The sequence below is a fragment of the Chiloscyllium plagiosum genome, unplaced genomic scaffold (genome assembly GCF_037043375.1).
Source record: "Chiloscyllium plagiosum isolate Xiang-an unplaced genomic scaffold, Cpla_swu_hap1 HiC_scaffold_39, whole genome shotgun sequence".
NCBI lineage: Eukaryota > Metazoa > Chordata > Chondrichthyes > Orectolobiformes > Hemiscylliidae > Chiloscyllium > Chiloscyllium plagiosum.
Genome location: NW_028270177.1, coordinates 15038115 through 15064489, shown reverse-complemented (window position 1 = coordinate 15064489; position 26375 = coordinate 15038115). Strand labels below are relative to the sequence as shown.

The 26375-nt window shown below is 41.1% G+C and overlaps 1 protein-coding gene across 2 annotated transcripts in view; it reads right to left on the bottom strand.

Moving 5' to 3' along the window:
* Window positions 1–26375, bottom strand: part of LOC122540954 (NT-3 growth factor receptor-like) — a 767468-nt gene that overhangs the window by 311095 nt on the left and 429998 nt on the right. The window contains exons 9-11 of one of the 2 annotated variants that reach the window (XM_043677305.2): window positions 19338–19361; window positions 17508–17578; window positions 2890–2992 (exon numbers count right to left, since the gene is read on the bottom strand). In XM_043677305.2, the coding sequence (XP_043533240.1) occupies window positions 2890–2992; window positions 17508–17578; window positions 19338–19361 (198 nt within the window). The remainder of the gene's footprint in view (window positions 1–2889; window positions 2993–17507; window positions 17579–19337; window positions 19362–26375) is intronic. The other variant, XM_087981472.1, reaches the window with a different exon arrangement.

The following is a 26375-nucleotide window of genomic DNA, read 5'->3' as shown; positions in this document are numbered from 1 at the left end:
GCACCCGGAGGAAACCCATGCAGACACAGGGAGAATGTGCAAACTCCAAATAGACAGTCACCCAAAGTTAGAGTCAAACCTGGGTCCCTGGCACTATGAGGCATCAGTGGTAATCACTAAGCCACCATGCCGCCCACCATGCTGCTGCAGTTGTATCCTTGGATTGTGACTCTCCATGGACTTAAGCTGCACAGTTGTCCCTTCATGCATTCTTCCAACTCTGGGTTCTGCTGGGCATTGGGTGTATGTACAACAGTTAGAGATTGCATTATCCTGATAGACTACCTTTTCTCCGAGTTGCATGCATCTCTCATTTGTCCTTAGATTTATGATTTTCCCTCTCTCAGCAAGTCCTGTAAACACTTAAAGAACACAATGAATGCAGATTTTGAGGGCAGTGTTTCTCTTCCGCACCTCTACAAGTCTCCATCACATCTCTCTATTCTGCTGATTTGTCAAACCAGGATCATTTACATCATCATTGACATATTCATCACCCATTAACCATGGAATCAGAGGTAGACATTATTACCAGGTCCAATGATGCACAAAGTAGCCTTAGTAATTTACAGAGAAAAAGGAGAGAAAATTTGAAAATTTTCAGGTGTTAACATAATGAAGTACAAAGTTTATTCATGTGCCTTTCAGTTTACATAAAAGAAACTGCCTCATATATATATACTGGTTGAGGCCCTTTATTACTTTTTCTTCAACACTCAGATCAAAGGCAGTGCTAGGTAATTAATTGGTCACAAGCTCATTAGTTAATCCCCTATTATGATGCTCAATGTAGGGAAACCACAGGGCAAGTTGGGGTCTCGTGTGATGTAGGGATATATCCCTATTTCTCAGCCAGGAGAGCCAGGTTGAAGTCCCACCTGCTCCAGAAATTTGTATTAATATATCTGAATGGGTTGATTAGGAACATATCTCGGGGGGGGAGGTGAGCGAGGGAAGAGTTTGCACTGCCAGAATGACTTGTTGTGAGGAAAGCATGGTTAAAAAATGGAAGAACAGAGGCTCCTTGAGTCAAATACTGAGGTGGTAATTGAGGCAGAGGAGAATGGATGCAGGCTGCTGGCAGAGTGATGGAGCAGAGACTGGAGGAAAGAGAATTGCTGAATTTCTAAAACAAGTGCATTAGCTGGAGGCTGCAGAATCAATGCCAAAGTACAGTGAAGTATGGAGAAAAGCTGAAACACTCACTGTGAACTGAAGGTAAGGCCAAGCCTGATGTTTAGTGGGGCAGGTAAAATGCCCAAAGCAAAATATTGATGGAGGCTGAACCAAGAAATGTGCAGCTGTAAGCAAATCAAACTATTGTTTCATCGAACTGATTAGTTAATAATGTCATTTAATTTGTGGAGACTGATTTTGGGATTTTATTAATGTGTGACCTGAGGTTGCTAATTCTAATACATCAGCAACATTGGCTGCTCAACTGGTCAAAGGAAACAACTCAACTGGTCAACAGGAACAACTCAGCTGGTCAATGGAGCAACTCATCTGGTCAACAGAAACAACTCAACTAGTCAAAAGGGATAACTCAACAGGTCAATGGAAACAACTCAACTGGTCAATGGGAACAACTCAACTGGTCAAAAGGGACAACTCAACTGGTCAATGGGAAGAATTCGACTGGTCAACAGGGATAACTCAACTGGTCAACAGTAACAGCTCAACTGGACAATGGGAACAACGCAACTGGTCAATGGGAGCAATTCAACTGGTCAACAGGAACAACTCAACTGGTCAATGGGAACAATTCAACTGGTCAACAGGAACAATTCAACTGGCCAACTGACAGCAGCTTGAGTGACCAACCAGCATCAAATCAATTGAACGGTTATCTCAATGTCCATTTGACAACTAGTTAATCAGGGCCAACAGTGATATATTTTGAAACATGGATATGCTCACCTTATTACAGATTGAAGACTTAAAAAAAACATCAAAAATACTGCTTTCGCACAAATGATTCAATACATACTTCGCTTGGTTTACGTCAAAGGGCAAGTTAAGCAAACCCATAATTCCAGCATGGAATCTTGCTGCAAAAGCATGTTCTAGTTAATGATAGAGTTCAATCATTATATTCTTCTAACATGAGAATTTGGTAGAAATACAAAGTTACTGAACAATCACTGAAGTGTGGAAAGAATTACCAGTGGCTCATTTTCCATTAAAATATGCAAAGACACTGCTGTGCCAGGAACAATTCCAGACTGCTCCTTTAATAATCTCTCATCTTTTAATTAATGGTGGTCTTATGGATATAAATGGATAAACTGCAATAGCAGTAGGAAAATAAAACCAATCTATTCCAGATACACGACCAATCCAAATAACAAAAGGATGAACCCACTCCTGATCGATTCCAATGGACCCAGCTTCTACTCATTCATTAAAGAGTGATTTTGTGCTGGGTGACAGATCTCCATATGGACAGCTTTGTCTTAATCCCGATTCAGGCACAACCTGAAGGAAGTGTCCACATTGCTTCACCAATTCTGGCTATTCATTGAATGTATTCAACAACCTTTTGGAGGTCAACAAATCAACAGACATTTCTGATCAAACAATTGTCTATCAATTGCAACAGTTCATTCATCCTCTGATCAACAGATCAACAGAAAAAGTTCTAATCACAGCAATTGCCATCAATCCCAATATATCCTCTGATCAACAGATCAACAGAGAAAGTTCTAATCAGAGAAAATGTCATCAATCCCAACAGTTCACACATCCGCTGATAAGCAATGATAAAGTTGCTATACCTCCTTTGCTCCTTCCCTTCACTACTAACACCCCTCCCCACCCCCACCCAATCACACAGTCAAATAAAATCAGGGGAGTGGTCTAGGTGGGCACTTCCATGCCATTACTCACCCTTCATTCCAAATTTGGAACGACGTCCATATTTGTTTATCATTATGAACAAGACGAGCAGGAGGACACAGGCAAACGCGGCAAGTCCAACAGCGATGGAGACCTAGGGGGATGACAAAGCAGAGAATTAAGTATGGTGTCTCTAGAATTCAAAGTGCTCGAGCCTCAGTACCACCAGGCTCTCTTTAATGTGTCTTTAATGAGCAGCAGCCTGGCTTCTCTTCTTTTCCTTTGAAGTATCAACCCATCAAATATTCATGAATCAAAGTCCGAACTAAAGGGACATTTTTAATTAAGTTAACTAGCAATCTCACTCACATCACATGTGTGCTTAGAGATTCAGATTGAATCCTCCCAGATGGCACAATCTGCAACATTGGAGCATATATATAAATAAAATCGGGCCATCACTTGCATTGTTTGCTCCCACAGTAGTGAATATACAAGTTCTGTACTCTAACATATACTCTGTACCTTGTACTCTAACATAATAAAACCACACATTCTGTACCTCAACATAGGGAATACCACTTAATCTGTCCCTTGACACAGTGAATATACTTAAACTGTGCCTCAAAATGGGGCAAGTACACATTACAATTTTCTTACCCTCTAACAGTAAACATAACATAGTAAGAGGGGCTTCTTGCCTGGGAAGGGTAGAGAAAGTTTAGAAAAGTTCACTGTGCACCATCCAATGGGCATGCAAATAGAAGATCACCATGTACATCATTTAAAAATATGTTGAGCTTTATTTAGAGTATGATAATCTTTACTATTTTATTCAGCACAACAGTTAGCTGGAATATCAGTTTAGAAGCATTTCAAGTCCAGACTCTGCCCTAGAAAATGGTTGGTGGTGGCCTAATAGAAGCCCTTAAAATTATTAACAGTGTTGGTATGGTAACAGCAGGGGAAGGGGGAAGTGTTCAAGTCTAGGGGTCATACAATAGATAGTCAAGAATAAATTCAATAACGGGTGAAACTCAGGTCCTTAAAAGATGGTTGGAATGTGGAATGTGGGAAGTTTCCAACCACATGAAGTAGCGGAAGTGGATAGCATCAATGGGAAAACTGGATAAATTTATGCGGGAGAAGGAAATAGAAGGAGAAGCAGACAGAATCAGATAGAGTAGGAGGAGGTTCATATGCAGAACAAGGACTAGTTATGGGCTGGGAAGACTAAATAATGCTACATGAATACAAAACCATTTATATGACTCACTTATTGAGTCATATGAATTTATTAATATTGTAGATCTTAGATTGTTTTATTGCATTAGAGAGCTGGAGTCACAGCCTTTTCTACACAAATGCATTTTCTACACAAAGCTGTATTTCAATTCCTGGGCACATAATTGATTGTTTATCTAGATCTCAATGTAAGGATAGAGACTCTTCAAAGTGAGGGAGGTTGGAACGAATAGATTACAATATTTTAAGATACAAGGTCTGAAATAATCTAGTCCAGAAGTGATAGAAAAGCCTCCAAATGTAACTCCAAACAGTGTGACCTATTCAGCGTCAGTTAGTGTACAATTCCAGCAAGGCCCCTTACAAAACACACTTGATGCACAAGGTAATGATCATGATGGTGTTAATGTTAATGTTATATTGACTGCTCCCATGCTGACGTTACACATGTAGTGGATGGAAACAATGAGTTCTATTGTAGTTTTCAGAGGGAGTAGAGGCACCTGCACCAGCTCCTAGAATTTTCACCCAGTGAAATGTAGGTGTACTTATTGCAACATGCAATAAATCTTCTTGTTATCTAAGAAAGGTTTCTCTTCATAGAGTTGTTATGATGGTGTATAGATAGATCCAAAGAAAAGCAAAAACAATAGAGGTGGCAGTGAACCAACTCAAACCACGCTGAGCAGTTACCACACACTGGGAGAGGTGACAAATATCCTCAATGTGCCAGCAGTGGTCATCTGGAAAAATACCACAATGCTGTTCTTCATTCCCAATAAAGTTAAGAGCCCATGAATGAACAGAAAACTTCTCGATCAAAATACAGGCCATGTGCAGCCTTCATAAGAGAGTACCCACTTTATATATGGCAAAGGCAGTTTTAAGGCCTTTCCTCCCAGTTGACTATGATCAATATATTTGAATCTGGATGCATTTGCTACCTTTGGAGTTTAACTAACCTAACAGCAAGCTTTTTTTTTTGGTTACAAATTGATATAAGGTGAGTTTATTGTTCTCGATATAACTACTGAAACTACATCCCACTCATACATATTCATGCCCCAGAGACTTCAGCAGTCCAACAGCTTTCAGCTAAACTCCTTTCTTTCTCTGATGGAAAGAAGTCTGCCTCTGGGAAAAAAAAAGCAGACTGTTTGCTAATCGCAGTTTACTGCTCCTTGTTCTGTTTCTTCAAGGAAGTAAATATGACCACATTACAATGTGACCCAGAGAAAATGCTAAACCATCCTCCAAATAAGGATAATTTTAATTACTGTCTGAGTCCTTCTCCCATCATCTATAGTGACTTTTCACACTTCAATGGTTTTTAACAGTGAATGCATTTAGTACTTGGAGGAAGATTACCAAAGTCAATGGCTTCTACTTACACTTGTGAAACATCCAATGAATTGTGATTTTCCATTGATTTTTGGGAATTTTCTTTCATCTCTTCAGGAGATAAAGGATAGTGGTCAAATCCATGAGAGATGTTAACCTGATCAGAGTTAATTTTGAATCAAAATAAAAGTTATGTCACCATGAGTCTACTAGACAGCGGGGCTGCTCTCTAATTAGTGAGAGACAACTGGTGGTGGTTTTTACCAGAGAGTCACCATGTTTCAGGCAAGGGATGAGGTTGAGAAGGAGATGGTGCAGGAATTGAATTCAAACTGTCAACATCACTCAGAATTGCAAACCAGCCAGCCAGCCAACTGAGCTAACTGGTAAAGTGAATGACAGAATGTTTCTTAAATGGTGGGAGGTGCACAGGGACCAGGTTGTCCTTGTCAATCTACTCTGTCTGTGCAGGTCATCATTTTGTACACCTCAGTCAGATCCCCCCTCACTCTCCTCTTCTGCAAGGAAACAATCCCTTATAACTGAGACTTTTCATCCCAGGCACATCCTAGTGAATTTCCTTTGCACCCTCTCCTATATCCTTCTGATAGAGTAGCGATATCTTATTCTGATATTCTGTCCCTTGATTTTAAACTCAGCAACCAGGGGAAACATCTTACCTACATGCTCCTTGTCATGTATGCTCTTTAAGAGCTTTGTAAGTTTCAATGAGATTACCTTTCTTTCTTCGAAACTCTGGGGAATCCAAGTTCCTCAATCTTACCGCATTAGACAGTCTCTCTATCCCAGAATATAGACCGATGAACCTCCATTCATGATAAATCCATCTTTCTTTAGATAAGGAGACCAAAACTGTACACAATATTCCATGTGAGATCTCACTAAATGTCTATGCAATTGCAGGAAGACATCTTTACTGCTGTACTCAAATCTTCCGGCAATACAGGCCATAAATGATGTGCCTTCCTAATTGCTTGCTGCTACAGCACACTAACTTTTAATGATTCATTGACAAGGACGACCTAACTCACTAGCCATGCTAGCTTGACATAAAAACATCTCAGAACTGATAGCAAGCCTTCTCCAACCACTGGGATCTATGACAGTCCCTAAACCGACAGGCATGCTCAGACAACAACTCACCAGGACAATGGCCCTATACCCAGCATGAGCAAGACTAATGTAATTTATAAGATTCCATGCAAAGACTGCATAAAACACTATATATGGCAAACAGGCAGACAACTAGCAATCCACATCCACGAACACCAACTAGCCACTGAATGCCATGACCAGCTATCCCTAATAGTCAAACACTTAGATGACAAGGACCACAAATTCAACTGAGACAACACAATGATCATAAGACAAGTCAAACAGAGGACAGCCAGAGAATTTCTAGAAGAATGGCACTCATCCACCAACTCCATCAACAAGCACATAGACCTCGACCCAACACATTGGTCACTACAATGAAGAACCGGCACCGGCAACCTGAAGCAGCAGGAGCGGACCCAAATAAATTCCAGGAGACACAGTACAGCAGCACTTCACAGGAGGCTCCAAAGCACTGAAGATGTCACCGAGACAGATGACAAAATGTCTGCAAATCAACTTACCAGCTCGGTGAACAGACCCATGAACATGGCAACCAACGCCTGGGCTACAAATCTTTACACAAACTTTGAACTTCTATTTTACTGCCATTATTAAATATTAAATATAAAAGTCAAAATCCAGTTCTGACTGACAGCAAGCTATAAAATATGCCAATGCCACACCATGAGCCAGAGTCTCTGCTGGTGTCTACCTGTGGATAGAAAATGCACCGTACATTCAATAGTGTGCACAGATATGTGCTTAATTGCATTTACATTCAATGGTGCAAAGAGGTGAATGTCCATTAATAAAAAGATAAAGCTGCCATAAATCTACTGGATTGTAGAGCTAATTTCTCATTAGAGAGAGAGAGAGACAATTGACGGTGGTTTAACCAGAGGATCGCCATGGCCCATGTGAGAGGTAAGATTGGCAAATGGAGAGTTTTTTTTTTCTGATACCAGTCCACAAATCCTTGAATTCAACTTGACACAGAGTGTCAAGGCAAGACTTAAGGACCTTCAGTTGGTACAGGAATACCAATGAATCATACGCACAGATTTACTTACTGGAACACATGGATAATTGTCAGGTACATATTGAATAGTACACATTGCTGCATAATCAATAGCATGCACAAAAGCAACCTAATGTGTAGGTACAGCCGACTTGTTGGTCTTGATACGTTTGCATTCCTCTCCGCCAGCAGTAGTTTTATGATAATTAAAATGCTCCCCTAACTGCAAGTGAAGCTGTGATTTAAAATCTGAGCAAGCCAAGAACTTTGTTGTCAACACTGTTGAGTATGATTACCTCAGAATGTTCTGGACCATTATCTCAGCCAAAAATGCCTGCCAGTTGGAACACGGAGCTACGCAGGTTTCCCATTGTGAGATGGGTACCCCTGCTGCAAGGAGTGAATATATACTTTGCTTTGGCAGGTGGAGGTGTTAATCTCACAGTCAAAATGCAATTAAGCAATGAGTGCTCCGATAAAGTCTCCCCCTAATCAGTCCCCAGTTCTACTGCAGATCATAAAGATTTTTGACACAGAAGAGAAGATAGGAATACTCTTGGAATCAAGGAAATCCTTGGTTTGCTTGCCATTAATCCTTGCCAAAAGCTTTGTGAATTTGGGTAATGGACCTGAACTGTTAACTCTGTTTCTATCTCCCGAGAGGCTGTAGGACCTGCAGAGTAGTTCAAGCATTATTTGTTTTTATGATCAGAATTTTGTTTCTTCAAAATCAAATCTGGTTCTAGAGGGACCAAATGTGAAATCCTTGAAAATTTAAAAATGCCAATGTTAGAGAATGAATCATCAGGGCTCTTTGGGAAGGGCACAAAGTGATTTTAATTTTGACAATGAGTATAATATAATTTTAAAAGGCACCACTGAAATCGTGGGAGGAGGGGGGAGGTCGAGAAAATACTGGGAAATGGCATTTTTTTTAAACAATCCTTTTAATACCATTCTCTGTGATTGAAAATCATAATGGACTCTGCCAAAAGTGATAGTTAATTGTTTGGACAATAGAGCAGAAAATTTTAAAAGCAAAATTACTATAATTCCCGCTCTGTACTGATCTATATTCGATGTAGGACAGGGGCAACCACCTTTATTATGTCAGGGCTATGAACAACTCTAATTCCGCACTATGAAGCTAAATGTAAGGGCAGAGGTCACGCAGGGTGGTTCAGAAGATGGCCACATTTTGGAAGGTTCATTTAGTGAATTATTAGGATTAGATGCTATGAAGTACTTGAGAGGAAATTTAACATCCACCATTATTTTTCTCAATACCTTCAAAATTTCCATCATTGTGAATTATAATAATTTTGCCTTTAAAATTTCCTGCTCTCTTGTCTAAACAATTAACTATCACTTTTGGCAGAGTCCATTGCAACTTCCATTCACAGAAAATGGTATTAAAAGGATTGTTAAAAAAAAATTTCCCAGTATTTTCTCGTACCCTCCCGCGATCTCAGTGGTGCCTTTTAGAATTATATTATACTCATTGTCAAAATTAAAATCACTTTGTTCCCTTCCCAAAGAGCCCTGATGATTCATTCTCCAACATTGGCATTTTTAAATTTTCACGGATTTCACTTGAAAAATTTCACTATCCACCCTATCCATGCCTCTCATAATTTTATATACTTTTATCAGGTCAATCTTTGATGATCTGGTGAAAAACAATCTAAGTTTGTCCAACAAACCTGGAGGACATTGGTGAACCACCTTTGAACTTGTAATAATCAGACAAATATTGATTTTTTTTTCTGATGCCAGTCCACAAATTATTTATTTCAGCATGGCATTCTTTTTACCTAAAGAAGGATAAACCTTTTACACAGGGAATATTGCAAAGCTTTGATTTAATTTATTATTGTCACATCAAGGGAGGCTGCAAAAGGATTTAGACAGATTAGGAGAATGGACTGAGAAGTGGCAGATAGAATTCAAAGTGGAAAAATGTGATGTCATGCACTTTGGTAGGAAGGATAGAGGCATTGAGTATTTTCTAAATGTGGAGAAAATTCATAAATCTGAGTGCAATGGGACTTGAAAGTCCTAGTCCAGGGTTCTCTTAAGGTAAACTTGCAGGTGGGGTCAGTAGTTAGGAAGGCAACGACAATGTTGGTATTTATTTTGAGAGGACTAGAGTAAAATAAGCAGGGATGTACTTCTGAGGCTTTATAAGGCTCTAGTCAGACCACATTTAGAATATTGTGAACAGTTTTGGGCTCCATACCTCGGGAAAGATATATCGGCCCTGGAGCGGGTCCGGAGGTGGTTCACAAGAATGATTCCAGGAATGAAAGGCCAAACACATGAGGAACGTTTGAGGACACTGGGTCTATTCTCAATGGAGTTTAGAGGGATGAGAGGGGGATCTAATTGAAACATACAGAACACAGAATGGCCTGGACAAAATGGATGTTGGGAAGATATTTCCATTGGTAGGCGAGACTTAGAGTAAAGGGAAGACCCTTTAGAACGGAGATAAGGCGAAACGTTTTCAGCGAGAGAGTAGTGAATCTTTGGAATTCATTGCCACAGAAGGCAATTTAAGACAGAGACAGGTAACGTTCTTGTTTGTTAAGGAGATGAAAGGTTATGGGAGAAGGTGGGAGAATGGGATTGAGAAACTTATCAGCAATGATTGAATGGCAGAGCAGACTTGATGGGCTGAATGACCTAGTTTCTGCTCCTATGTCTTATGGTCTTCTGTACCGAAATACAGTGAAAAGTACTGTTTTGCATGCTAATCAGGCAAATCATACCTTACATAAGTACATCAGGGTAATAGAACAGAATGTAGAATACAGTGTTATAGCTTCAAAGAAGGTGCAGAGAAAGATCAACTCTAATATGAGAGGTCCACTCATTAGATATGGTGGGATTGTCCGATGAGGAGATCTATATTCTCTGGAGAGTTTAAAATGAATGAGAGCTGATCTCATTGAAACATATAAAATTCTTACAGGGTTTGACAGGGTAGATGCAGAAAGAATGTGACTAATTGGCTGAGGGGACCCTGGGAGATACCTCAGAATAAGACCATAAGACATAGGGGCAGAAATTAGGCCTTTCAGCCCATTGAGGCTGCTCCACTATTCAATCATGGCTGATAAGTTACTCATAGAGTCATAGAGATGTACAGCATGGAAACAGACCCTTCGGTCCAACCTGTCCATGCCGACCAGATATCCCAACCCAATCTAGTCCCACCTGCCTGCACCCGGCCCATACCCCTCCAAACCAACATTCTCCATCTTCCTCCCTATAACTCTTGATCCCTTTGATACTCAAGAACCTTTCTATCTTAGTCTTAAATGTTCTCAATGACCTGGCCTTCACAGCTTTCTGTGGCAATGAATTCCATAGATTCACCACTCTCTGGCTGTAGGACTTTCTCCTTATCTCCATTCTAAAAGGTCTTCCCTTTACTCTATGTCTGTGCTGTCAGGTTCTAGTCTCTCCTACCAATGGAAACATCATCTCAACATCGACTCTGTCCAGACCATTCAGTATTCTCTATGTTTCGATTAAATCTCCCTCATCCTTCAAAACTCAAGTATAGTCCAAGAGTCCTCAAATGTTCCTCATATGTCAAGTTTTTCATTCCTGGGACCATCCTTATGAACCTCAGGGGCAGCACGGTGGCTCAGTGATTAGTAATGCTGCTTCACAGCGCGAGGGACTCGGGCGACTGTCTGTGTGGAGTTTGCACATTCTCCCCGTGTCTGTGTGGGTTTCCTCCCACCATCCAAAGATGTGCAAGTTAGGTGAATTGGCCATGTTAAATTGCCCATAGTGTTCAGGGATGTGTAGGTCAGGTGCATTAGTTAGGGGTAAATGTAGAGTAATAGGTTCAGGAATGGGTCTAGGTGGGTTACTCTTTGGAGGGTCAGTGTGGACTTGTTGGGCTGAAGGGCCTATTTCCACACTGTAGGGATTCTCCATGACCAATACATCATTCCAGAGATATGGGGCCCAAAACTGTGCACAATACTCCAAATGAGAATAAAATGGTAAGCTGATCAGTACAAAGATAGAAGGACCGTTTTTTTTAACCTGGAGTGTGGTGAATCTTTGAAATTCTCAATTCTTAAGAGGTTGCGGGTGTTCAGACATTGAGTAGGTCCACAACAGAGATTGACAGATTTTTAAATACTGACGATAGCAAGGGATACAGGGATAGTGTGAGACAAAGTGTGGGGCAGAATGATGGCTCAGTAGTTAACATTGTGGTTTCACAGCTCCAGCGACTCAGGTTTGATTCCAGATTGTTGGTGTGCAGTTTGCATGTTCTCCCCATGTCTGTGTGGGTTTCCTCTGGGTGCTCCGATTTCATCCCACAGTCCAAAGATGTGCAGGTCAGGTGGATTGGCCATGGTAAATCGCCCCGTAAAGTCCAGGGATGTGCAGGATAGTTGGATTAGCCATGGTGAATGCAGGGTCAGGGGGATAGGATTGGGGGCTAGGTCTACATAGGAGCGTTGGTGCAGACTCAATGGGCTGAATGGCCTCTTTCCACACTGGAGGGATTCTTTGATTCGACGAAATGGTTTTGAACAAGATGATCAACCATAATTTAATTGCAAAGTGAAGTGAGATCCAGGGGCTAAATGGCCCATTCCTGCTGCTATTCTGACCTTACTGCACTGATATCATCAAGTATGTCACACTCACTCCACATTCACGGAGATTCCATAGATACAGCAGTTGTGGACCAGTTGCCATACCCCACATAGCACAGAGAGCTTCGACCTGCACTCAGCTAAGCTGTCTAGATATGCAACATTCAATTGAAGAGTTTTAGGTTAAGGTAATGACATGAGTATTAGGGTAACAGCTGTTTATTGCAGAGATTTAAATAACGAACAGATGGGATTCCTGGTAAATGAGGATTAGCAATGGAGAACTTGCGGAGGTGGTTGGTGAGAGTGAACAAAACGGAACAACTGAGGTGCAATGCACAAAAATACAGGTCTAAAAGATGCATCAAATTAAATGATCATCACAGAGTCAGATTCACAGCACAGGAGAGCTCTAAGATAATGGTAATTAATGGGATGCAGACCATGTAGTACAATAAGGACCTCACCTCAAACTCGATTACTCAGCGAAACGCTGCGTTGGGTTATGCTTGCACCTCGCCATCGGCCAACTTGTGGCATCAGGAGAGCGAGAGGACAAAGAGGGAAGAGTCATGGAGAAACTGAAAATGGGCAGTCAACTGTGCCAATGTCCCCAAGGACAGATAGAGTGAGCATCAGATTCAAAATATGCTTCTCACTGCAGGTCATTTCTGTGAAATTACAGCAGTTTGATAATATAACAGCAAATCATTCCATCTGCACTGGCTCCTTCTGGCAAACAGATGAAAACTCAATAGCAAGCAGAACCTCAGGGCACAGAATGATAATATCAAAGGATGCCAATCTGTTCAGCAAAGGGATCGTACTGTTCAGCACTCATTAAAACTGGATTTACTAGAAAAAAAATCACCTCAGATCATCAGATTATGTCATTATTTTGCTGATGTTACTACAGCAACGATGTAAATACCTCCTCTACATACTGTAATTGCCAAGAGGAATGTAAGAATTACATGGCTAAGGATACTAAAAAGAAGCATGAAACAATTAAGTACAATGACGGCAAAAAGAGATGAGAAGGTGAAGTGGAATCTGTGCTGGGAATAGATATTGGATACCACAATGACGAGGGACAGATATTGGAGAAACAAATGGGATAGAGGAGTAAAACTGGAGATGCAAGGGGCCAGGAGAAGACAAAATGGATATCTGCACAGAGAAAAAGACATCTACATCAGGGAGACAGGACACCAACTCGCAGAGCGGTTCATGGAATATTGCTGGTCTACACACACCAAACAACCCCACCACCATGTGGCTGACCACTTCAACTCCCCCTCCCACTCTGCCAAGGCCATGCAAATCCTCAGCCTTCTCCACCCCCAAATCAAAGCCACCTGCCAACTGGAGGAAGAACGCCTCACCTTTCAACTCGGATCCATACAACCACACGGCATCAACATCAACGTCACCACTTTCCAAATCTCCCCTCCCCCGACTATGGTCTAGTGGCATTATTGCTAGACTATGAATCCAGAGACCCCGGTAATGTCGACCTGGGTTCAAACCCTCACCCACCACATCAGGTGGTGGGATTTAAATTCGATAAATATCAGGAATTAAAGAGCCTAATGATGACCATGAATAGATTGTTGGAAAAACTCAGCTGGACTAATGTCCTTTAGGGGAGGAAATTGCCATCCTTACCTGCATGTGACTCCAAACCCACAGCAATGTGGTTGACTCCAAACTGCCGTCTGGGCAATTAGGGATGAATATCCCATGAATATGTGTATTAAAAAAACCTAAAATTTATGCCATGGTTTAACAAAGGCCAATTAAAAAAAAATCAAACCAAGCACTGGGCTTTATTTCTGGAGGGATAGGATTGAAAAATAGAGAAATTATGCTCACACTGTATCAAACCTTGCTTAAAGAAGACTTAGAGTACTGTATGCAAGTCTGGTCATCATATTATAGGAAGGATATAAAGACAATGTCAAGAGTTTGAAGATTCACAAAGATTATATCCAATACACAGATGTCTGGATGCTTATATCTGAAAAAGGCTGAGGGACTGTTGAAAAAGCAAATGAAGGTGACTTAATAGAGACATAAATTATGAAAGGTTTTGGTGAGTGGATAGAGGGAGAATGTTTCCTCTTGTGGGGATGAGCATAACTAGAGGCCATAGTCATCATATGGACTATGGTACCAATGTGAGGTTGGGATAATTTGCTGCTGCCACCCTCTTTCCTTGATTGGATCTAAGGACTTACTCAGTTTACAGCAATAGAGAAAAACCACCAATGGTTCCCTGAATAAGAAGCAGCTCCTGTCTGAAACAAGATGTAATCTACTGCCTGACAGTAATCTGGTACAAGCTACAGAAGTAAAATAGAGAGGATTACAAAACCTATGAGAAGAACTAAAATAACAGAGTCCCTAAGATATTCTGTCTTTTCTTACCAAAGTCCTTATTGTATTATCAGATCAGGTAGAGCTTAATGCGTTAACTATTTCAGAACCATTACATTAGAAAACAGAACAATCATTATTCACAGTGGGGGAATGCGAGAGTGCCAAAGAGAGTGATTGAAGTGAATAGTATCGACACAGTTAAGTTGAAACTACACAACCGTATGAGGAAGGAGGGACTAGATGGTAAAGATGCTCGATATAGATGAAGAAAGACAGGAGAACGTTCAAGTGAGCCTAAATACCAGTATAGATTTAGTTCAGTTGAATGGCCTATTTCTGGAGTAGAAAACGACCATTTGGCCTGTCCAGCTTGCTTCAGCGTTCAATACAATTATGACTGATCTCAGGTTTCATTTTACTTCCTCAAATGCTCCCCATTTCCCTTTAGACACCAATAATCTGACTATCCTAGCCTTAAATATATTCAACAACAGAATGCACCAACACTCTGACATAGACAATTCCACAGATTCACACCTTTGGGTGAAAGAATTCTCTTCATCTCAGTTCTAAATGATCAGCCACTTTTCCTGAGGCATGTCCCATGTTTTAATTTCTATGACCACCAGAAACCATGTGTCATTGTCTGCACCTTCAGAAACGTTTATAGTTCAATGAGATCACCTCTCTTTCATCTAAACCTCAGGAAACAGAGATTCAATTTACACATCTTTTCATCAGAGGACAACACTCTCATTCCAGAGACTAACGCCACAAACCTTCATTACATCTCCTCCTATGTAAGTATTAAGGAAGCCAAAAGTGTGCACAGTATTCCAGATTTGGTACAAGTACAGCAAGACATCTTTACTCCTGGACTCCCTGCAACAGAAGAGCAGGAGAGTTGACAGAGGCCAACATATCATTGTGACTCCCAATTGCTCGCTGTATATCCCAGCATTTGCTGCATAAGCACACCCAAGTCTCTGAAAGTAAAATTTACAAGTTTCACAGCTTTCAAAAAGAATTCTGCTTTCTTTCTCTCAAAGTGACTAATTTAATACTTCCCTACACTATATTCCATCCTTTGTCTTGTTGCCAATTCACTTAACCCATCTCTAATTTGTTGTAACCCCTCTGTGTCATCCCCACAGATTACCTTTCCAACCTAACTTTGCACCATCAATAAACCTAAACAGGTTACACTTGATCTTTTTGTCTGAATTATTAATATAGATTTTTAAATAGCGAGACACCCTACCAAATGCAACCTACAAATTTGAAAATAATCCTTTATACTCACTCTCTGCTTTGTGTCTATTTACCAAGTCTCTATTCAATCTCATATATTACTCCCAATTCCTTGTGCTCTTAACTTGTCAATTAACATTGTCTCTGGCATTTTATCAAATGCCTTTTTGGAAGTCAACATATGCTACATCTACTGGTTCCCCATTATCCACCCTACTGGCCACATTCTTTAGCAAACCATATTGACTTGTTCCAATCCATCCTAACATTTTCTTCACAGCAAGGAAACACCATTCCCTGGAATTTTCCTGAGCACTAACTGGCTGGAGTCAGCTAACAAAATTATTTGTGCTGTCTGGTCACTTCCTCTCCTTTGGCACTATCCCAACTTCAAACTGCAGCCATTTCTCTCTCAGCAAGTGTACAGATAAACTGAAACTGGAGAACTTCTTCAGCTCCCTCCATCTCCATGAACATGTGGCCTACCCTGAGCTACCCTGAACTGGAATTTTTGGTTAAATGTCCATCTTTCAATTTCTTCTTTGAGCTAATAAATTAAATGGGTTTTATCACCTTTCAGAGTTCACAGAATGCTTTTACTATTAGTCAGGTGTAAATTCCATAACTAAACTGGAATTTCATTACGACAAGAGTGTAGACAAAGTGTCCCAACTCAGCAAACCCACTCAATCCCACATTTCTAGCGGTTAGCTACATAATCACAACAAATTGAGTGTGATAAACTTCTATCTACTTCAGCTCTATTTATCCCATTTTCTTATACACTTATAACCTAAATCTTAAAACTACAATTACTTCACAACTACAATGCTTGGAGCATGGACTAGATATTCACAATAATGTCCATTGTTAAGACCTCCTTCAAAATAAATTCCATTATTTTTTTCAATGACAGTTGTTAAGTCAATTAGCTTTTGCTCTTTTTTGCTTTTTTTTTCTATTCCTAATTACTATGAAAATTGGCATTATATTTGCCAACCTCAATTCCACTGAGACTGTTCTCAAATCTGTGGTAATTTGGAAAAGTCACACCTACCACATTCTCTATTTTTGTAGCTTTCTCCTCTGTGGCGTAACTCTTACCTGAGATAATCTATATTCTGTTCTGAACTGACAGCAAACAGTCCTCATGGATATGTGTTTTACCATGAGCTTCCCATATAATACAAAAAGGAATACAGGTTGATAGACATGGCTGGTGACTGAACTAAAATGGTGAAAAAATAACATTGAAAAGAGATCAACAGAAAACAAAGTGAAAACAGAAGTCTGGTGATACATTTCTCCTACACAGAGCCTGTTTGCCATTATTGTGCACACTGCAGACTGTGATCCTCAGGCTTATTGACAAAGTACTCTATTCAACCCATTAACTGGACGATTGGGAAACTCCTGGGGGAAGTTAAGATGATTCAATATCAGAACTGTTTCCCCAACAAACATCATCAGGAAGATCCAACCTGACATTTCAAATTCAAAGAGTGACTGGTAAGATGAAAAGGAATTACTTTAAACACTTTGCCCTTGACTGTCCGAAGGCAACGATGTACCAGAACAGATCCCATTCAGTCTTTGCTGCCTTGAGTTCAAAGGAGAATCAATGGTTTTGACATCTTCCAGCTAAGTGACAGCGCAATAATTCTGCTTAAATTGGTACTCACGCCAAAAGTGTCTCCCTCGGGCTTGTGTGTAACACTGACAGGAGGGCCTGTTGTCACTTCGAATGATGGAACTGGAGAAAGAAAGCACATGGTTACTGGAAGAGCCAGCTAATCAAGTGAAAGCCAACAAATAATCCCAAATGGACCCCCACCTCTGACTCTTCTCTCATTTGCCATCTAAAGGACTGTAGGAACACAGAGAGGACAAGGCAGGGCACTGGAGTGGTAGCAGAAGCTCACAGCTGGCCTGAACCAAAGTGGATTCTCTTCAAATCCAGGAATTAGGCTGATTCAAGTGTGTAATTTGCACACAGGTCTGCAGTGCTACCGAACTTAATTGGAAGTGTTGATAAATAGATCTGACAGCAGCTGGTGCATACACATCCTGAGTGCCTCTCCCCAGGTAGCCTGCTATTTTGTTAAACTACAGTGGGTGGAACATTCAAGATGTAAGCCTTCACAGCAATTAGATCATTCTTGAAAAGAAGTCTGGCATTCCGGAGTTTTTGAGCGGATTCGGCCTTCAGTTATTGTCCCGTGCTACATGTATAGGTTAGGCCCATTTGGTTCAGATGCAGAGCTAAAGCTAAACTCCTTCTGCAAGAGCTAAACTCCTTCTGCACTGTCCCATCAAACAGATCAGGTGCAACAGGAGTTAGAAACCTTTGAAAGTTTATCTTGCATTGCCTCGTGAAATTCTCCCATGTTAGGTATAGCCCAGGCTAGACGCTGTTCTCAACATAAGGTACCTTTTACACCACTGTCCTCGTGCCTGAACACCCAGGTGAACACTGTCTGTTTTAATCTGTTTTCTTTTGCTGATTTTGCATCCCCCCACCTCATTCTTCATTCACTGGCAGCTGCCTCATTGGCATTTTTATGGATTCCGACAACAACCCTCCCTGTGTGAATCAACAGGAATGTGTCAGACTGACCAAGGAGAAAGGTATAAACAGGCTGTCGTTCTCCAGAGGGTGAAGCCATTTGTAAATAGGAGTTTATTGGAAATGGAGTTAAGACAAACCACAGCAAGAGCTAAAGGTAGGAGCCTAATACCAAGTCACATGCAGGGTTCTTGAGTAGTGAGTGATTAGATTAGATTCCCTACAGTGTGGAAACAGGCCCTTTGGCCCAACAAGTTCACATCGACCCTACAAGAGCAACCCACCCAGACCCATCTCCTTCTGACTAATGCACCTAACACTATGGGCAATTTAGCACAGAAATTCCACCTGACCTGTACATCTTTGGATTGTGGGAGGAAACTGGAGCACCCAGAGGAAATCCACGCAGACACAGGGAGAATATGTAAACTCCACACAGACAGTCACCTGAGGCTAGAATTGAACCCGGGTCCCTGGCGCTGTGAGGCTGCAGTGCTAACCACTGAGCCACCATGCTGCCCTGCAAATGAGTGATATACAGAGGCCGAGAAAACAATAAGTTGGGAAATGCATAGTCATTGACCGATTCTCTTACATCCCTGATCTTCTGCACAGTCTGCCACTGTCATTTTCTGAAACTTAATATATAATATTCTTTGCCTTTGCTTATTCAGAAGGTACTGTCAATCTAAGCAAATGGTGGACAATCATTTCTAAATAATCCTGCACATCAACAAATCATCCTGCAGTGGCTACCTGATGGCACTTGATTGAAATGGTATTAATTTAGTCATTCGTATTTTTTCAATAATTCTTTTGCCTTATGATTGCTGTGCTTTGGAACAAAGAGCAAATAGCCTCTCTGGAGCATGCTGCTCGCTAATGTCAATTTTCTTCAAAGGACCAAGTGGGTATAATCCAAGCTTAGTAATGAAAAGACACTTACTGTAAAAAGGGTTCTCCAGGATTTCTGCAGGGAAGGAAGACAGGAGGAAAATTAGTTTGAAAAGCTTTTTTTTTCTCTTTATTTATTCATGTGCTATGAATGTTGCTGTCTGTGCCAGCATTCATTACTTGTCACTAATTGCCCAGAGGGCAGTTAAGAGTCAAATACATTGCTGTTGGTCAGAAGTCACCCAGATAAGAATGGCTGATTACCATTTATTAGTGAACCTGATGGGCTTTTACAACAATACTTACATGGTCACCATTAGATGAAAAGTTTTATTCCAGAATTTTAAAAATTGTGTTTGGATTTCACAATCCATCAGCGTGAAATTCCAATTTATGATCCCACAACACAACTTAGCTTTTGAGGTCGAGCTGAGAGACTGCTATACGAAGCTGCAGTGAATTCGAAACTAAATCTGTCAACATGAGAAATGACACTGCTCCCTAAAGACATGTTCAACCTCATGTTTTAATCCATTTCTAACTCGTCGAGGAACTTTGAATTCTGAAATGTTGCTTTCCTACTGAAATGCCTCATCGTCTCTCAGAACAGTGCCACTCCAGGACGTGAAAGTAGACCTGAAACTTCCTCCCAGTGTTTTCCAACCTCACCAGTATTCACGTTTTAGTGGACAATATCAGACTGTCAGCAGCCACCAAGTTCTCCTGGTGGTCTCTAGTGAAATGGGAAAAGAATTCCAAAATTAATGCTGCAACCATTCATGCCTAAAAGCAGAATCAGGAATGTTTATAATGACTGAGGATGAGAGAACTGCCTGACTCCAATCTGATTGAAGAACTGAGGAAACTCTTCGAGAGAGAAGAGGGCAAAGAGATGATCTGATGGAGGTTTTCAAAATCATGAACGTGTGGATAGAGTGTATAGTGAGAAACTGTTCCTGCCTGTAAAGGAAATAAAAACTAAGAGGCATGGATTTAAAGTGATTCGCAAAAAAAAAGTAAGGATGAAGTGAGTAGAAAAATTAGAAAAAAAAACTAGAAGAATGGGGAGAAAACTACAAAATTCCATCAGGGCTGAACTGGGTAAACACAGGATAAAGGTCCAAATAACCAGGGAGTCCAAAACTAGGGATTACAGTCTGTAGGTACAGGTTAGGCCATTTAGAATGGAGAAATATCTTCATCCAGAGAATGATGAACTTATGGAATTCCCTGTCATTGGAAGTGGTTGAGGCCAAAACATTGAATGTTTTCAAGATAAAGTTCTTCAAGCTAAAGGGATTAAAGGTTATGGGGAAAATGCAGAAACAGAGTGATGAGTTGGATGGTCAGCCATGATCACATTACATAGTGGAGCAGACTTAAAGGGTCGAATGTGGGTCGAGAATGTGGTGCTGGAAAAGCACAGCAGGTCAGGCAGCATCCGAGGAGCAGGAAAATCAACTTTTCAGGCATAAGCCCCTCATCATTGAAGGGTTGAATGATCTATTCCTGCACCTATTTTCTGTTTTTTTTTAGTTAATTCAACTTCAACAAAGGCTGTCTACCAAGGATAATGTGATGTAGACAGGCAGGAGGCTGGAAGAACACAGCAGACCAGGGAGCATTAGAAGATGTAGAAGTTGATGTTTTGGGTGTAACCTTTCTTCAGGACTTGAAGAAGGGTTACACCTGAAATGTCGACTTCTCCACCTCCTGATGTTGCCTTGCTTGCTGTGTTCTTCCAGCCTCTGCCTGCCTACTTTGGATTCCAGCATCTGCAGTTTTTTTTTTGTCTCTCCAGCAACATGGAAACCAGCACTATCGATTTTTCACCCTGCTGATGTTGAAATTTATCCTGCATCTCTAACATTAATGTGTGTTAGCAAGGCCCAATATGACCATAACCACTCACACAAAGTCTGAACTCCTCTCAAAATACATGTGAAACAGACAAAAAATCCTTATGTAGGAAACCACAGTTAATGTACACTGTCCTCATTTCGAATGCACAACAGGTCAGTCAATATTTGGAGATTTAAGGGAAGGTATCATTGCAGCTGTGTCCTTCCACCAATTCTGAGGAAAGCTTCTGCTTGTAAAGGTTAACCACTGAATTGTTAACAGTGCAGAAGGAGACCATTCACGCCATCATCTTTGTACTGGCTCTCTGAATGAGCAATTCGCTTTAAGCCACTTTCCTTCCTTCTCCCAATTTGGAGATGCCGGTGTTGGACTGGGGTGGGCAAAATTAAGAATCACACAAGACCAGGTTATAGTCTGAGAGGTTTATTTGGAAGCACTTGCTTTTGGAGCACTGCTCCTTCATCAGGTGATTGTGGAGTATAAGATCGTAAGACATAGAATTTATAGCATACTATGTCTTACGATCTTATACTCCACAACCACCCAATGACAGAGTAGCACTCTGAAAGCTAGTGCTTCCAAATAAACCTGTTGCACTATAACCTGGTGTTGTGTGATTTTTTTAACTTCCTACCTTCTTGCTGCAGCCTTGCACATTTTCTTTTCAGACAACTGTCTAATTCCCCCTTGAGTGTTTCAACTGAATCTGCACCCTCAGGCAGTGCTTTATGACCACAAATCACACACTGTGTGATTTAGCTTTTTCCTGTTGCTCTCACTCCTTTTACCAATTACATTAAATCTACAGCTATTTGGATTTGATCCTTTCACAGAGGGGAATAATTTCTCCTGATTTACTCTTTCCAGGACGCCTCATGATTTGAGTCCTTGACCAAATCTCTTCTCAGCCTTCTCTTCTCCAGGGAGAACAGGCCTAACTTTCCTCGTTTGCTGTCATAAGCGAAGTCAAAAATTGTGGTGCTAGAAAAGCACAGCAGGCCAGAGGAGCAGGAGAATCGAGGTTTTGGGCACAAGCCCTTCATTAGGAATGTGTTGGGGGTGGGGAGATGGGGATTGAGAGATGGGGGTGAGGGTGAGGTAGCTGGGAAGGCAATAGCTAGATGCAGGTGGACGGTGATACCGATAGGTCAGCGAGGAGAGTGGAGCAGATAGGTGGGAAGGAAGATGGACGGGGAGGGCAGTTCAAGAGGCTGCTGCTGAATTGGAGGTTGGATGGAAGAGAATCGGTCAATGATTAAGTACAAACAGCCTAACCAATGCTTCTTCCATGTCAAGTTAAATCTAGCTGGTGTCTGAATTAACTCATCTTTTATCTTGGCCTGCAGAACGTTATCTTTCTTGGTAAGCCGAGATGCAAAGTATTAATTTAATACCTAAGCTATGCCTTTTTGCCTCCCTCCATGTTTAAATCCCCTTTTTAGTCCTATTTGGTACATTTCCCTCTTTTACCATACTTTTGCTTCTTAAAGGTAGGTAGAACTCCTTGGGATTCACTTCAATGTTGACTGCCAGTCTCTTTTCATACTCTCTCATTGCTTCACTTATTTGCTTTTTCACTTCTCTGAATCTTTTATATTCAGTCTGGTTTTGCAATTGTATTTTTGACATGATATCCATTTTTCCTTCTTTTATCTTAATGATTATGTCTTTTGTTTTGAATTTGGAGCTCTGGTTTTGTTCTCTCTTCCTTTTTCCTTTTGAGGGAATATATTTTTACCGCACCTCACCTGTAGAAGGTAAACAATGCTCAGTTGCTGTTTGTCCTTATAACCTTTGGCAAAGCATTGAACCCTGATCTGTTCTCACCCCACTGAAGTTGGCTTTCCCCCCTGTTAATCAAACTTACACTGGATTTTTTTTTGTCCTTTTCTATAGTCAGCCTAAACCTTATGGATACAATGATCATTGTCTCTCCCAACCCATTTTCTTCCTTGTGAAGTGGGAGATGGCACGGGGCAGTATGACACTAGGCACACGGACACACAAGATGACCGCCAAGCCATAAGTTGGCCACTTGACACACAAGATGGCCACCAGACCACAATATATATAGAGAGAGAGACAGCAGAGCAAACGCAGACACTGCCTGGAGACACCAGAATGTCAGCACAATGCACTCACAACCTAGTTGACTAGTTTAAGGTGAGTGGGGGAGAGAATACACATGGGTAGTGTATACAGCCCACTGAAGTATCTGGGTCCAGCCAACACCTTTGATAAAAATGCTAACAGTCTGCTACCGACTCAATACAGAGTGATATTAGCCAGGGCTGCAATAATCATCCTTCTCAGGAAAAGCAATTAGCGCCTATTACTACAGCAATGGACTTCCGCACAGACATTGAAACTGACAATGTCTACGATGAAATTGGCAACGACCGTGCTGAAATTAACAAAGGCTGCGCTGGAACTGACAATGACTACACCGAAACTATTAACAATCCTGCAATGTTTACAATAAACAAACCATGTTACAGAGACAATAATCTCATCACTGACCTACTATAACACAAAATGTATTAAACTTTCTTGAAATGTGCTCTGGGTTGAGAGAAGACTCTCAGCTGACCACTGTGCTGTTGGGGTCTTTCTCTCTCCGGAGCTCTGGTATTTCCTTGTACAATAAACTCTGTCGTTGAACCCCGACTCTGACTCCGAGGCCGGTGATTTTCCCCACAACGCTTGAAACCAGTACGGTTGATCAGGAGAGTGAGTGGATGTACTTTACAGATCGTTCCGCTCTAACGTACATTTCATCAATACTAATTCGCTGTAACGCGATTGACGTTGTTTCTAAAGTGCGAACTTTCAAAACGTGTGTTGGCTGTAACACAATTGCAGCACCAACTCTTTTAACCGCTGTTTGTAAAGCATGACTTTTCTATAACACGGGGTTGCGCAAGAATGCAACCCATCGCTTTAGAAAAGTACTGACTGCCAATGGACTTTCAGAAGGGTTTTGACAAAGTCCCACCAAAAAGAATGTGCAAAAATTAAAGCACATGGGATTGGGGTAGTGTATTGTGCTGGGTGGAACGTTGGTTAGCAGACAGGAAACAAACAGCTGGAATGAATGGGTCTTTTTCTGAATGGCAAGCAGTGACGAATGGGGTGTCACAGAGATTGATACCAGGACCCCAGCTGTTCACAATATTTGTGAATGATTTCAATGAGAGAACAAAATGTAAGATCTCAAAATCTGCAACTGGAACAAAGCTGAGTGGAAGAGTGAGCTGTGAGGAGGTTACAGAGATATTGCAGTGCAACTTGGACAGGCTGAGTGTGTGGGCAAAAGCACAGCATTCAATGTGGATTAAAAAGAGGAAGGAATGGTTGTAAATTGAGAGAGAGGGCTGTTCTTTTTGACCTGTGTGCACCACAGTGTGCGTGCAAGTGCAGCAGGCAACAAAGAAGCTACACTATATGTACTGAAACTATATCTACCCTCTTTAAAGAAGAAGATCAATATAGTGCTTGTAGCTCAAGGGATCAAGGGATATGAGAGGAGGATGGCATTAGGATATTGAGCTCGAGTGATCATATTGAATAGCAGAACAGGCTTGGGGGGAGGGATCGAATGGACTCCTTCTGCTCCTATCCTCCATTTTTCTACATTTGCTGAAAAAACAAAACATGGCTGTCAATCAGCATTAATGCATGCATTCTCCATGGCAACTCCTCTGACAATCAGAACTAATTGCCAATCACTCAACTGTGTCTCCATATCAAGCAGTATAAAAATTGGTTCTCCTTTTGAATTTTCATCCTTACAATGAATACGAGAAGTAAAATGTCTCTTTTTCATCAATATTCAAGTTTTGTGCTATTAAATGACTACTAACTATCTTTCCCGAACACCTTGTATCAGGAATATTTAACACCCAGCTTGTAGCTTCTTTTAGCTAGATCTCCACCAGAGTCACAATATCCTATTTCCATTTGGCAATTGCCACCTATAAATCATCAATTTTATTTACCACACATGGGGTACACTAACAGGTACATACAGGCCCTTGAGGAATACGGCTAGTTGATAAGGCAGTTAAGAAAGTGCCTGCGATATTTGGCTTTGCTAGTAGGTGCAATGAACAAGGTCACCACGTCAGCCATAAATCATTGGTTATGTCTCACAGCTAGCATGCAGTATATCTTTAAGAGATATACACATGATATGAAATGCAACACTATTGGATAAAGGTCTCAAACTCTATCTTAGCCAGGGACACTTGAAACATGTCAAACCAATGGAAGTGTGCTATCCCATGTAAGCCACACACACCTCAGCGCTGAAATTCATAGAATTCCTACAGAGTGGAAACAGGCCCTCAGCCCAACAAGTGTATATTGACCCTCTGAAGAGTAACCCACCCAGGCCCATTCCCCTACCTTATTATCCTACATTTACCCCTGACTAATGCACCTAACCTATAGATCCCTGAACACTATGGGATCATTAGCATAGTCAATTCACCCAACCTGCATATCTTTGGATTGTGGGAGGAAACCAGAGCACCTGGAGGACACCCACGCAGATACAGGGAGAATGTACAAACACCACACAGACAATCACCCGAGGCTGGAATCAAACTCAGGTCCTTGGCACTGTGAAGCAGCAGTGCTAACTACTGAGACACCATGCTGCCCCGTCACATATGAACATCACTCAAACCATACAATTCGAGATCACCCATTGTTCTTATGAGACAGGAGTTAACATAAACAATGTCTCATTAGATACAGAACCCCACTGGAGGCAAAGTAAATAACACACACCAGATTGTCTTTTTAAGGCTTCAGCTTGAGTCATATGTTCAGTTCTGGGCACCACACTTTTTTTATTAATTCACAGAAAAACCCACATCACTGGCTAGGCCAGCAATTATTGCCCATCCCTAATTTCCCAGAGGGTAGTTAAGAGTCAACCACATTGCTGTGGGTCTGGAGTCACATGTAGGCTAGACCAGGTAAGGATGGCAGCTTCCTTTCCTAAATAGTAATAGTGAACCAGATGGGCTTTTCCAACAACTGATTCACAGCCTTATCAGGCTTTTAATGTGTGATTTAAAATATCAGCAAAAGAAAGGAGAAATTGATTCACACAAGAGGGTATTTAAGATCTGGAATGCACTATCTGAAGCAGTGGTGGAACCAGACTTGACATGCCATTGAAGAAATTGCAAGTTTGGGGTAAAAAGGCTGGACTGTG